This window comes from Haliaeetus leucocephalus, unplaced genomic scaffold, assembly GCF_000737465.1.
Source record: "Haliaeetus leucocephalus isolate CR32 unplaced genomic scaffold, Haliaeetus_leucocephalus-4.0 Scaffold229, whole genome shotgun sequence".
In the NCBI taxonomy this organism is placed as follows: domain Eukaryota; kingdom Metazoa; phylum Chordata; class Aves; order Accipitriformes; family Accipitridae; genus Haliaeetus; species Haliaeetus leucocephalus.
In genome coordinates, this window is record NW_010972665.1 from 870,993 (window position 1) to 884,454 (window position 13,462).

Consider the following 13,462-nt stretch of genomic DNA (forward strand, 5'->3'; position numbering starts at 1 on the left):
TTCATGCAACCTGCAGCATTACAGACCAAGAGTGTACCTTCCTGAGCTACTGAGGAAGAGGGGGATGGAGACCAGTGATCCCAAGCTGAACTGTAAGAGCCGATCCAGTAGTCATCTGCAGTCAAGGTAGAGGAGGCTGAGGAGCATTGCTGGGGCAGATGATGTGACGTAGGCAGTTTCCCAGTTGTTACCTGTGTGACACTGTATCCATGACAAGACTTTCAATGGTGTGTTAATCCAGTTCCCATTTCCATCCATTGCTAATGCAGGAAGGACTTCCCATCTGGGATTCCTACCTGTGTTTCTGCACATCAGGAAATGTCATGTGAGGTGCGATGGTTGTACGCAACAGTCTGATCGCAGTTGCTTCGCAGTTGACTTTGCCTCCTCAGTCTTGTTTGTCATCTGACATGAATAATGAGTGCCAGGAATAATTAAAAACTGCGCTCAGCCCAAGTGGCCAACTGGAAGTTACTGGTGACATTTGTCCCTAAACAGGAATATTCCCACAGAAGGTACCTTTGATCCTGTGGGTTACCTTCTTGTTATCTGCCAATTCCCCATCTGCTTGAGGTTTTTATTTTACCACTCTTTTCTAGTGTCTGGCATTTTTCATATTTTTTCTTCTTGCTTTCTCTTCTGTGTCCTCTCCACTCTTGTGGCTTTTCAGACTTTCCTTGCTTAACCTCACTGTTCTCAGAACTATGTGCTGAGTTTCCTGTTCCTGCAACCCAAGTATGGTATTTATTGGCCACTTTCTCATCTCTGCCTTCCAGTATTTACAGGAGTGACATGGAGTTGCCCTTGGCATTGTAAACAACTTTTGGTGACTCAGCTTTCTCCAAATCCTTTTTGTTTCAAAGATGAAATTAAAAAATAACTGGAAGCAGCATTTGGGAACACTGAACCAAGAAAAGTGAACAGATGCATTCACTTCCTTGAAGTGAAGTTCCTTGAAGTTTGGACAAGATGTGCTTTATAGAGGAACTGTGGAGTAATGTGTGTTTTTGAGTATTAAGGAGATATATTGTCTTAGTGGGTTACAAAGGTAAACACAACTTACATTCTGGCTTCTCACAATTTGCTGAAACACTGGTCCTGTCAACAAGTGTCTTGATAACCCAGTTGTATTCTTCATAAGGATACAGCTTCCTTATGAGATGCACAAGTGTGTGTGCACACACTGGCTCAAGCAAAACTTGGCATAGTAAAATACAGCTTGTTTCTGTGTTGGAGGATGAGAACTAGTTTGTTGTCACTTCCAACTTTACAGGGCAAAATGAAACATGACCACTTTCTTTGTAGAACTGAAAATCTGTTTTCAGGTGCTATGCGTGTAGATGAGGTGCTTGGAGTGAGGCGTTTGGAGAGAAGGGGGAGATGTCCTATACATTATTTGTTCTGTATGGACAGTTTTACAAAGTCTTACATTTTCCTGTGTTTTTTCTTCTCATCTGCGGCTTTTCTGCATGCTTCTCTCCACTCTGTTGAAAGGGAAAATGTTGCTACAGTATAACCCAGTTTTGAGGGGTTATTGCAGGAGGTTTCCTTGCTGAGTGTGTATGTCCTTGGTAAAGCAGGGGCTCTGAGGTTAGCATGATGAAGAGTCACTTTCCTTGCTTTCCCTAACTACTTTGTCAGTCCTCTGCCTGCTTCTCACAAATGCAGCTGGAGTTGCTGTGGGAGACTTAATGTCCTTGTTCACACTTGGAAAAGGAGGCTGGCTGGTTGCAAGCTTCAGGTGATAGCAGGAGCTCTCTTTGAGGGCCCTCCCTCTTGCTCTGGGTGTACTGAGATAAAAGTCTGAGGCCTTGTGAAAGCTAGTTGTCTCAGCTGGTGAGCTGGTCGATGGACGGAGTGGGAAGTGTTCACAGATGCTGGTGAGGGGGTAGTCCGCACATGCAGAACCTATAGGGACAAGCTGTTGTCCAGTTGTGCCATTTGCATTAATATCTGGGTGGCAGAGTGGTCTGGACAGGCTGCTGACTCTTTCTGAGCATTAACGTGTTCTGTGGTGTAAGGGCTGACTTCTCAGAAACCACAGCTGTCAGCTCCATGCTGATAGCCTGCCAGCTTAGCCAGGAGGAAATGGATGACGGAGCAAGCTGCATGCGCTGTACAGCAACATGTCAAAATAACTGCCTGCTTCCTATTAGTTTTAAAGCTACTAAATGGCTCGTGAAGCACATGGCCATGCCTACATTTTCCCTGGGCTTTCCCAGGGGGTGAGTTTCTGCAGGGCAGCTGTGCGGGGAGCCTGGCAGGGCAGGCAAGATGTGGCCGGCACAGGGCTGCTGTCTGCAGCGCTGCTACTGACACTTCCTGGAGGGGGACACGTTCTTCAAGGGGAAATGTGGTTGGGTTTCTTGGACCACATCTCCTCCCCTTGCTGCTATTCTCACAAGTATTTCACAGACTCGAGCGTGGCCTGAGGTAGCCTCTGTTTAAAGGGGAACGGAAAGGCCCTCCAGTCAAGGCAGAGCCATTTATAACCACGAGCTGTTGACCTACAGCAGCTGCTCATGGAGAAGCTCAATTCAGGTATTCACTTAGCTTTCTAATGAGTCTGTTGATCTCCTCAGTGATGGCCTCTCTAACCTGGGTATCATCACAATGATATAACTGCTGAACCTGTATATGCAAATGGGTTGTCATTACTCAAGTATCTTAGTGAGTGGGAAGCCTGATCTAACAACATGTCCCTTTAGAGCATGGATGTTATTGAATGTAATGGGATGGTTTCCTCTTCCAGTGCTTGCTTGCATGTTCACAGGTCAGTAGGACATGACTGGAACTTGCAAGATGACCATAGCATCACTTCACTGCTTATGTGGGAAGTTGGTAATTTGCAATTTCAGAATTTTCTGAATGAACAAAACAGATGCATGATTCATACCTGAGACTCCGAGTGCCTGTTCTGTCAGCTGTTAATCCAATTACTGATTAACATTGCTTGCTTTTTCCCATATTACCCAACAGCTCTGTTCTTACATATGAGCTCCGGGCAGTCAACTCTGTTGCAAGAATGTGGAAGTGCAAGACAGGATCAGGCAATGCCAGAATTTCTTAAAAGCTCAAGTTATTCTTTATCTGCTAATTTGTTTCTATTATCAAATAACATCAGTAAAGCAGAGGGACTGGGGGGCTTGTTCTCTCCTTGCTTCCCTCTTATCCTTGCTTACTGTAGATGTTGTAGCTGAGATCCACAGCTTTAGGTTTCATTTTCCTCTGAAATGGACCATATTTTGGGCAAGTGAGGTACAAATTACCACACTAATGGTTCCGTATTGGGGTGGGAATGATGCCCTTAGTATCAGGATGCTGGCAAGTGTCAACTTGTGCATATGTTGCAGGAACATTAATGTTTTGCTGTAATTTGGTCATCACTGGATCTCTCTTATCTGCGGTGAGCTTAGTCTTTCTGATTTAATCATACTGGAAATAACCAACAGAGATTACAGAGACACTATTCTATTAACAGTTGCCTCTTCTTCTCCTCCCTGAAAGACATGGTGTCTTGCTCTGTATATGCCAAGCACCTGATGTGATAGCTATCATGTAAGGGAATGATGTGGGACCAGTGCTTTATTTTCTGCTGGGCAGCTGGGCAGCCTGGCACTCCCAGGTGGGAGTAGTCCACCTTTCCCTACAAGAAGGGTTCCCTAAACTGCGGTCTGGCTCTTGCAGCTAGTGACTTTGGACAGTATCAATTAAAATATTGAATAAAGGAATTTAAAACCTCAGTCCATTTTCTGTAACACTTGGTACGACTGTCTGAAAATCCAAAAGACCACCGTCAGTATGTAGCCTTGTGTCAAAGTAGTTTCTTAGTCAAATCTGCAGATCTGTGTTGGTGCAGTATTAAAATCTATTTGCTAAATTACATGTACTGTTCTAGGTTTTTTTAAGAAATGTCAGTGGTGGTGGTGATGCCTTACTTGAACTTTAGAGCTGCAGATTTTTGGCTCTACTCTTTCTACAGCAAACATTAATGAAGCAATCTACTTGTACTCGTGAGTAGGCTTGCTTGCCATGTGGAGTGATTTGCATACTTAAAGTTAAGTGTAAGTGCACCACTGTTTGTGACAAAAATTTCGGCTGAATGATTCGGTAAAATTTTGTGGCTTAAAACCCATCTCCTGAAAACAAAGTTGCATTCATATAATTCATAAAACTCAAATATATAGTAAATATGGGGGGGGGGGGGAAGGTGTACATGACAGAATTTCAAATGTCCTAAGTTTAAGTCTTTGATAATAATAATAATGATGATGATGATGATGAAGTCTAGATTTAAATACCTGACTGACTTCTAGCTACACTGTTTGAAACTAGCAGGACATGAGCTCCTAATAGAAGCCTGCCTTAATAACTTTGGCTCTCTTGATTTGTGGAAACTTGAGGTACCCAGAGGTGGGGGATTCTGAGTAAAACCTGGACTGTTGGCAGCTTCACTGTATGGATGCCACAGGTTAGACAGTGCAGTTGGTCACGTAGGACTTTCTCATCAGGACTGAGCATTTTAAATAGAACATTTCTTACTCATATAAAAACTCTGCTGGTCCAAATCTGAGATTTTTATCTAGTAAATAATTCATACTGCTCTTTACAGTTGTGTTTTAAGGTAAGTAGGAAATAATAAGTAACTTCCAAAATGTTATCTTAAATCCTTGACTGCTCCACAGTTTTCCAAGGTTTGGAAAATTTTGGCCATGGGAGATAGAGTTTTAAGAATTCATGCTAGTCTTCTGACAAGGAGAAGTCAGTGTCTTTCACCCCATGTTTTGGGGGACAGGGGAAAAAAGGTGTGAATCATGAATCAAGAGGTAGAAACTAGCTAAGAAAGCACTCTCTACTAAGTAGATAAAAAAATCATCTGTTGTTTCCTTTCTCTAGTTGAGGAAAGTATTTCCTGGCAGTGGTAGGAGACCTGTAACCTATTTTAATTCTTGCTAGGTTTTTTTGCAGCCAGTGGTATAAATTCAGTTTGTTTGCTCTTCCATCAATATCTGTGCTATTACTGGGGAACAGGAATGAGAACATTGTTTTGTAAACACAGATTGTAGGGTTGCATGGGTTTACTTCTACTCTTGGGTCTGCTTGGCTAGAATACTGTTATTCTTCAATGCAAAGGCTCTGGTACATTTCAGTTTCAGTCTTGTATAGATACAGGAGCTTACAGTTTGTGCTGGAGGAATGGGATCCCTTCAGATTACTGCCTCATGTTGTATTTTGTCAACACAATAATGAACGTGGGCGTTGGGGTGAGCAACATAAGCAGGATCCAGAAAACTAAAGATACTACTGAAATAAAAGTTGTTTTTCTTCATTTACTTTAGGAGAGGAAGACTAAAGGCTGCTGCCCATCCTACAATGAACTTGGAGTGCAGCTGGAGTCAGATGAGTCCAGTTGCCGATCATTCTTATGTTAGACATTGACATACTAATTTTCCTATCTAACATGAGAAGGGACTATCCATCTCAGCAGAGTGGCATTGTTGTTTGTTTTGTAAGCATGTTCAGTGCTACTCCAGCACTTTTGTGTCTTTGTGAATGTTTCCCAGCAATCCTCTTAAGGGGAAAAAAGAGGAAGCTCTGTAGTTTCCCTTTCTTCAGCTAGATCCCCTTTTCTCAGCATTACTTTGAGAAGAGCAGCAAGTTCCACCCCACCACCTGCCTTGCTGTTTCTCAGGATGGATGTTGTACAATGCGCATTTTCAGCAAAGGGGAGTGATGTAACAGAACTCTGTATGCTTTATTTTAGACTCAGGCTGTGACTCTGTGACTGATACAGAAACAGAAGACGAGAAGAACCCAGTTTACTCCCACAGACTTGCCATGAGTGAAGAACATGGATCATCCAAGAGCACTGGGGACCATCCGGTGGTGCAGCCTGACCGCATACGGTGTGGGGTACTGTATGCCCGCTCCTTGGGCTATGTTCTTACTGTGGGCTGTTGCAACCCATTATGCTGCTCTGTAATGGACAGCTTTACAGGCCTGGGAGTTAGTCCCTAATTCCTTTTCTGTCACCTTCCCTCTCAGCTCCTTGTACTCAGTGTCTCTGTTTCATGAGTTCAGTTCCATAGGCCCAGAAGTAGCTTGGTAACATGCAGTGCCCAGTGTTGTCTAGGCTGCAATGTCACTTATTGACAGATAGTCTCATTAACATAGCTGCTTGTCTTGTGTGCTGTAAGGCACGTTCACACTCCTGACTTCCCATCTTCCATTCTGGTAAGATTTAGGGGTGGCAAGTGGAGTAAGGTGATTGTAATGAACCAATTAACTCCACAGCCTGGATGCAGTCTAATATGACAATTCTGGTGCATGTCCTGCAAGTGACTCCAAAGAGCTTGGATCATGGCTTCCTGTCTGAAAAACAGCATTTCTTAGTGTAGCATTCCCTCAGATGGGAAAAGTCTTAAGTTTCGTCCTTTGTTTGTGTTCAGAACAGGGCTGTGCTGCTTGGGGGAAGAGACTGATAGAGTTGAAACTAAATAATTTTATAAATCTAGCTTATTCAGTTTGTAAATCTAGCTGATAAATCTGGAGTTTTGTCAGCTTAATGCATGTATCTATGCTGGTGTAAGCTGTTACAAAGCCATATGCCCAGTTACTCTGACTGGAAGATGCTCCTGAAAACCATTCAGGACCGTGAAAATGACAGATGATAATTTATGTTAGTGGCAATGACAACAAAATCCCTAGAAAAGGGACTTAACAAAGTAAGTGTTCTTATGTTGTGAACCTGCATGTTGTAATGCCTTTTCTCTTAGGTGCAGACAACAGTTTATATTATCATGAAATGTAAACTAGATGGCAAAGTGAAAACTGAAGTTGAATTCTCTCCAGAGAATGCATCATCTGTGCGTGTGCCAGCTGAGGTGGAGAATGAGTACGCAATCTCTGTGGAGGCTCCAAGTAAGCTGGGCTGAGATTTTCCTCCTCTCCTCCCTCCACTGCTTCCTTTCTATCTCAATCTGCCTGTCCTGAAAAGTGCCAGAGGGATAAAGGTAAAGGTTGCAACACAAGAAAACTTGAGGCCAGGAAATCTTGAACTTGCATTCTCATCTATGATAGTTTTGTGATGAGGAACTGAGATAGACTGCTGCCTGGGGGCTCTGTTTTCCCCTCAGCTGAGGCAGGGTTGCAGTGTGAAAACACCTTACTGGGAGTTCTGAGAGTAGATTGCAGCTTGTAAAGCACTTTGAACTTAACTGTGTGTTATAACCACCACAACATTAGCATTGGCAGGGCACCGAGAGAAGGTAAGTGCCAGTAAACAATTGCATGACTATAACAACATGTGCTTAATGTGTGATGATCTCTCTGTGATCAGAGTTGAAACTATTTATCCTGGCTTGCCTTTTAATTTAGGTATGTTCTGTCACTCTAGGTATTTACATTTACAAAACCGTAGGTTGTCTAAACTTTAGGTTCACTAAACTTTAGGGGCAAGGTTTTGGTGCCTTACAGATTCATAGTATTTCCCAGTATGATGTTATTTTATCTACTTTGGTCTGTCGTCTTGAAGAGTCGTTGTGCCAGCTCTGAAAATAGAGACTAATAGTCATTATAGCAACTTCTGTAAAGTCAGTGAGGTGGATTGATTTAAAGAAGGTGACCTCACCCACATAAAAATGTTCAACTTAATCTGTCTTAAATCAAGACTTATAATTTAAACATGGACCTGGAAACTAACTTGCACTTTGAATTATAAGTGTGACCTGCACGTTGATAGAGTGTACAACTATGTAAACTCTGCAGTTTCTAGCAGTAAGAGAAATATATTTTTAATTCCTTTAGCATGTGACTGAACTATTTCATAATTTCCTGAGTTGTTAACAGCCAAGCAGGGAAAGATTAATTTCAGTAGGATTCAAAATATTTGTGTTTCAAAGAGAAAGTTCAGACCTATGAATGTACACTGGACAAAACATCAAGAAGCTCCCAAGGTGCAGGTAGGAGATAAATCCTGTGCATGGGTAAAGTTGTAAAGCTGGAATTCTTTTAAGTTGATTTCATTCAGAGACTAGTGAGGCTGACAGGGGTTGCAAAATCCCTAGTGACTTTTCTGGTTTCTCTCCCCTTCTTCCCCAGCTCTCATATTTTATGGCATGGTTTAGAGACTGCTCCAGGGAAAGCTGGGGGTGGAGAGACATGAGGCATTCTAGTTTGAGGTAGTGTACTGTTAATATTGGTGGTCCAGACAACTGTTAGCAGAGGACCTAGCAGGTCACAGGTGATGTACATTGACATATCTATGAAGATGGTAGTTCCAGAGTACTTTCCTACCTAGTGTTCAGACCAGCATCATCTCCTTTTTTTTCATGACTCTTCATGAATTCAGTACAATAGAAACTGTTTTGGTATGCCACTGGCAGTATCTCCAAACTCCTCCTATCCTCAGGGTATTTGATGCAGACTCATTCCCATTGCTTGTTCTTAACAGTGATGTCTTCTCTTTCTTTTCAAAGATTTAACCTCTGGGACAGTGCCTCTGCAGATATATTCAGGGGAATTGATGGTGGGAGAGACAAGCATCACCTATCATACCGACATGGAGGAAATTAGCAGTCTGTTGGCTAATGCAGCCAACCCCGTACAGTTCATGTGCCAGGTAATGACTCTAGCAAATAGCTGCTTTGGAAACCAGTTATTTCAGAGGCTAGACAAGCGGACATAAGTAAAAATGCTTGCCATGAAGTAGCTCTTCTGAAGTGAAGAAATGCAAGGTCATGTAGGGATTTTCACATAACCTTAACATCCCCTTTTAGCAAAAGCATGCGTGATCTTTCTGGAGCAAATAGCTGGCTAAGGTGACTCAGGCCATCCAGCTAAAAAAAAATATGCAGTCAATCAACGCTCACATTTAGACCTCGATGGCTTAAAAAGATTGGGATGACAGAACTTGATATAACAAAGTACCATAAAGAAATAAATTGTTTGGAAATTTGTACCTGAGGGTTCTTGGAAAACATGTGAAAAGGTAGCAGAGATTGATACTAGCTGAATGGAGTAACATAAAATGATTTGTTTATTCTTAGCACTTATTTCTTTAAAGCCACTCCTCAGTTCTCATACCATATTTTGCACAGCTGTGGTACCTGAACCCTGTCAGAGGGGTAAAGTTTGCACAAGCAAGTTCTCCAGATGTGTTGTCTTTGCTGCCTGCCTGTATGTCCCTGATCAGCCGTGTAGTGGAAGCGTATAGAGTAGTGTTAGTCACCAGCAAACCTGAGTCAGGGGAGACTGTCTTTCCCTTCTTTTTAGTTCCAAGTTATGGAGCAGTTGGTACTGGGCTGTGCCTCTACTTGGGGAATAGGCATGCTTCCCAGTCTTTGGCTAAGAATCAGTCCAAAAGCCAAACCCAGAGTGTACACCAGAGCAATTCAAAATAGACTAGTTTGTACTTAGAGCAGGAGTGACGCTTCATTGGAACAGTTTCAGAGTAAGATTTTACCTGTCAAGGAAGTAGACAGTAACAGTTTTCTGTGCTTCTAGTTGCATGAGTGAGTTTTCTCATGGTACTCTGTCTTTTTGTGGAGTGTATGGTTCTCCTCTGCTCCAATTAATGATACTCTGTTTCTGGACCAGGAAGCTATTCATGTTCTTTGCTTGACCTGAACATTGCTACTTTCAGTGTTTATGCCTACTGTTTTCTGATATGTGCTAAATAAAGAAACACCTTATAAATCTCACCTTAACTGAATCTCCAGACTCCCTCAAACAAAATCACTTTCCATTTATCTCTAGGCTTTTAAAATTGTTCCATACAGCATAGAAGCACTGGACAAACTGTTGACTGAGTCACTCAAGAAGAATATTCCTGCCAGTGGCTTACACCTGTTTGGAATCAACCAGCTGGAAGAAGAAGATATGACAACAAGTAAGTTGAAATATTTTTGTTTTCTTTTTAAACTTCATCTGTATCAGTCGTTTTACCTTGGAGTGCCTTAACACTGCAGTGTGTGGTACCTGCATAGGCTGTCTCAAAAATCTTGGATCTCATCCAGGAGGCTAAATTTCTGATGATGCGTGTAGAGAGGGCATTGCCATTTGGGTCGGGTGACCCTTTTTTTATTACACGCATCAGTCTCACTTCCTTGCACTGTGACAGATGCAGCTATGTACACAGCTTCAAACACAACCAAAGTGAAAAAATGATGCTCCCCCAAAAGTCTCCCATGTTTTCTCCCTTGTTCTTCTCCCAGTCCCATGTGGCATTTTTCCCCAGCTCAGTCCTTTTCCCCCAACCCCATGACTCTGCTCTAAGGTGCACAGTGGGCACCCAGCAGCTGGATTGGTGTGGCACCATGAATGGTTGCCTTACAGCAACTGGGTCCTACTGGAATGATGATCTAAGAGTTCCTTGCAAACCTGTGATCCTACACACATTAAGCTATTACAGTGCCAGATTCCCCACTAAACGTCATAGGACTTAAGCCTGGAGATCAGCTAGATAAGTCAGTTAATTTGTGCAGAGTTAGCTCCATTCTGAAACTGTATCTATGCTTTTCAGGGCTTTCATACCTGCTTTGGTCTATGTGTTTGCTAGGAATTTTGTTTCTCACCTACTGGCTTTGTTGCTGCTAGAGAGAAGCTTAGATTCTAACAGGCTCCTGTTCTCACAGATCAGAGGGATGAGGAGTTGCCAACACTGCTTCACTTTTCTGCAAGATACGGGTTGAAGAACCTCACCGCCTTGCTGCTTACATGCCCTGGAGCACTGCAGGCCTACAGTGTAGCCAACAAATATGGCCACTATCCAAACACCATAGCAGAAAAGCATGGCTTTAAGGACCTCCGCCAATTCATTGATGAATATGTGGTAAGAGGAAGCAGCAGTCCCTCTGCTTTTTCCCACAGCAAGTGTGGGCAGTGGCACCAATCTTGACACTTAGTGTTGTGGGAGCAGGAGTGATGGGGTAATAAAGGGTGCAATGTGGTGTGGTAGGGTGTAGAAGACAGACATTCAGCCACCCTGAAAGCTTCCAGGCTGGAGGGTTGGGTGCATCTCTGGAGCTGGGGAAGTTCTTGGGGCTTTTCCACAGAGCAAATAAGATGGAATCAGAGACTGCCATGCTGGGTTTCCTTATCATCCATCCATCCAATGAAGTTTGTGCATGGATGTGGTTGCTGTACTCTTCTAACCTCTGATCTTGGGAAAACTATAGCCCCTTCATCCCACTTACTTTGGGGAGTAATTATGGGAACAGAATATGTTTGGGAAGGTACAATCTGAGGTGCTCTCTGATTAGTCATAGTACAGTCTGGATTGCTTATTAGCTCATTCACAGCTGATCTGTGTAGTCTGCCAGCTCCACTTTAAATCCATTCCTTCCTGTGTTAGAATAGCTGTCCGTTCCCTACTTGTTCATTCCGGGAGCTCAATTCACATTTCAGTTCTCTTTGAGCTAACCCCATCCCCAGAAAACAGCACTCTGACCTTTCCAGATTATGACATGGACCTGTCTCCACCTGCACCAGGCAATTGTTTCTGTGGTGTGCTTAGGATAAACCCCATGCACACCTTTCTTTTCCATTTGAGTTGTTTTCAGCTTGTATGCTTCAAAATAACGAGTAGCTCCTTGACTCAGATCATGTGAATTCTTGAACAGATTTTATTTCCCTTGACTTTTAGTTGAAAAGTTGTGTGTAATTGTCCCTAACAGTTGTCTTAATGGTGGGTGATAGATCTGCCAGCCTTAGTGTGGTTCTGCAGGCCAATTACAGTAGTGTTTAAGCCCTATTTTGGAGGCATGGGTCCTTCTTAGACTTGGGATTTGCTTCTTCACATAAGCATAAATTTAGGGTTATATATATACTAGAGCTAAATAAAAGTCATTCCCTGTTCTGACATCAGGAGGGCTGCAGAAACTGTAAATTGTGTGATTAAAATCTTTGCACTGGGGTAAGTGAGAGATGCTTAGGAAGTCCTTCCAACCTCTTACTGCAATACTGTGCTCCTCCCATGTCCTCCTTTCCACCGGCACAGTGATAGAGCTGTGTTAAGAGTAGGTCCAGCTTACTGACCATGAAGCTATCTGTGCAGCTTAGTACCAGAGCAAACAAATGATCTGATATCTAGTATGGATATCTGAAAATCCCAGTAAACCCCTTTACTCACCTTATTTTCTCTCTGGCAAAAGTCCCTCCACACTTTTCCAAAGCATCGCATGAGCTACCTGCCTGATCCATCTTGACTGTGGAGGGAAGCATGTGTAGACAGTTTTGACACCTGCCCTGTGGATTGAAGGCCCATGGGGTCGTGGTTGTAGATGGAAGAATATCTTGTAGTACTGCAACTATGGCTGTGCTTGTGACATAGTTGGAACTTGGAGAGGAGGCTGGGATGAAGCTTTGAATTTTGCTCCCTTGAGTGGTTTGGTGCACTGCCCTCCCTTCCCAGTCCCCCCACCCCATGTTGCAAATATGTGAGAAAGGTTTCTGCTGTCCTGTGAATCGAAAGTTGCCTGTATTACATGAACAGCTGCCTGCTGTGAGGTTTCCTGTTAGTCTCACAGAAAAGGGTCTGTGTACTCCCACTCTGGGTGTTATGTGCTGCTGCTAAGGCCAAGAAACTGAAACTGAATCTACACCAAAGCTAAAACTTTGCTTTCTTATAAGTGCTCCACATGTGGCAAGCTTTCCCCTTTATGGTCAGCTACGCTTACCCCAAAACATTATATGACGAGCATTTGTATTTTTAGACTGAGCTTTACTTATGTTTGAGGAGTTTGCAGAGATCAGGTAGGACATGAAATTGAGGGAGTGAGCTGTAATGGCTATTCAGAATGTGTCAGCACCAACTTTTCACATTCGTTACCTGTTCAACATAGATCTTGAAGGCTGGGCCCAGACAGCTGTAGTGGGGATTTAATTCCTTTGAGAAGCCTTAGTCTTTGGGAATGGGCTGCTTTTAGAAGGTTTTTTCCATCAGCAATGGGAGAGTGAGATATATTTTGCTTGCTTTGATTCTCCAGATTCTTTATTTAAATGAGACTTGAACATATGGGTTTTTTTCTTGCCCTCCTTCCTCTCCAGGAAACTGCAGATATGCTGAAGAGTCACATTAAGGAAGAGCTGATGCAAGGCGAGGAGGATGAGTCTGTTTATGAGTCCATGGCCCATCTGTCCACTGATCTGTTAATGAAATGTTCCTTGAATCCTGGCTCCGATGAAGAGCTTTATGAATCCATGGCTGGATTTGTCCCTGGTGCCCCAGAAGATCTCTGTATGTATATTCATAGAATCACAGAATTGTAGGGTGGTTTGCATTGGAAGGGACCTCTAAAGGTCATCTAGTCCAACCCCATGAGTGAGGGGAGACATCTTCAACTAGATCAGGTTGCTCAGACCCTCTGTCCAAGAGGCCTAAGCTGATCCATTTCTCTTATACATAGTAGCACCTCAGTTGAGTTTCAGAGTTCAGGGCTGGTTATAGCTTTCCTGCTCTCAC

General features: G+C 43.0%; 1 protein-coding gene across 2 annotated transcripts in view; it reads left to right on the top strand.

Annotated features, from left to right (window-relative positions):
• Positions 1-40: 40 nt before the first annotated feature.
• PIK3AP1 (phosphoinositide-3-kinase adaptor protein 1) overlaps positions 41-13,462 on the top strand; it is a 29,730-nt gene continuing 16,308 nt past the window's right edge. Inside the window, exons 1-7 of one of the 2 annotated variants that reach the window (XM_010567728.1) lie at positions 41-126; positions 5,765-5,913; positions 6,777-6,921; positions 8,478-8,620; positions 9,757-9,889; positions 10,635-10,831; positions 13,048-13,237. In XM_010567728.1, coding sequence (XP_010566030.1) covers positions 5,839-5,913; positions 6,777-6,921; positions 8,478-8,620; positions 9,757-9,889; positions 10,635-10,831; positions 13,048-13,237 — 883 coding nt within the window. In that variant the 5' untranslated portion in view covers positions 41-126; positions 5,765-5,838. Of the gene's footprint in view, positions 127-2,457; positions 2,542-5,764; positions 5,914-6,776; positions 6,922-8,477; positions 8,621-9,756; positions 9,890-10,634; positions 10,832-13,047; positions 13,238-13,462 lie in introns of those variants that run through there. The other variant, XM_010567727.1, reaches the window with a different exon arrangement.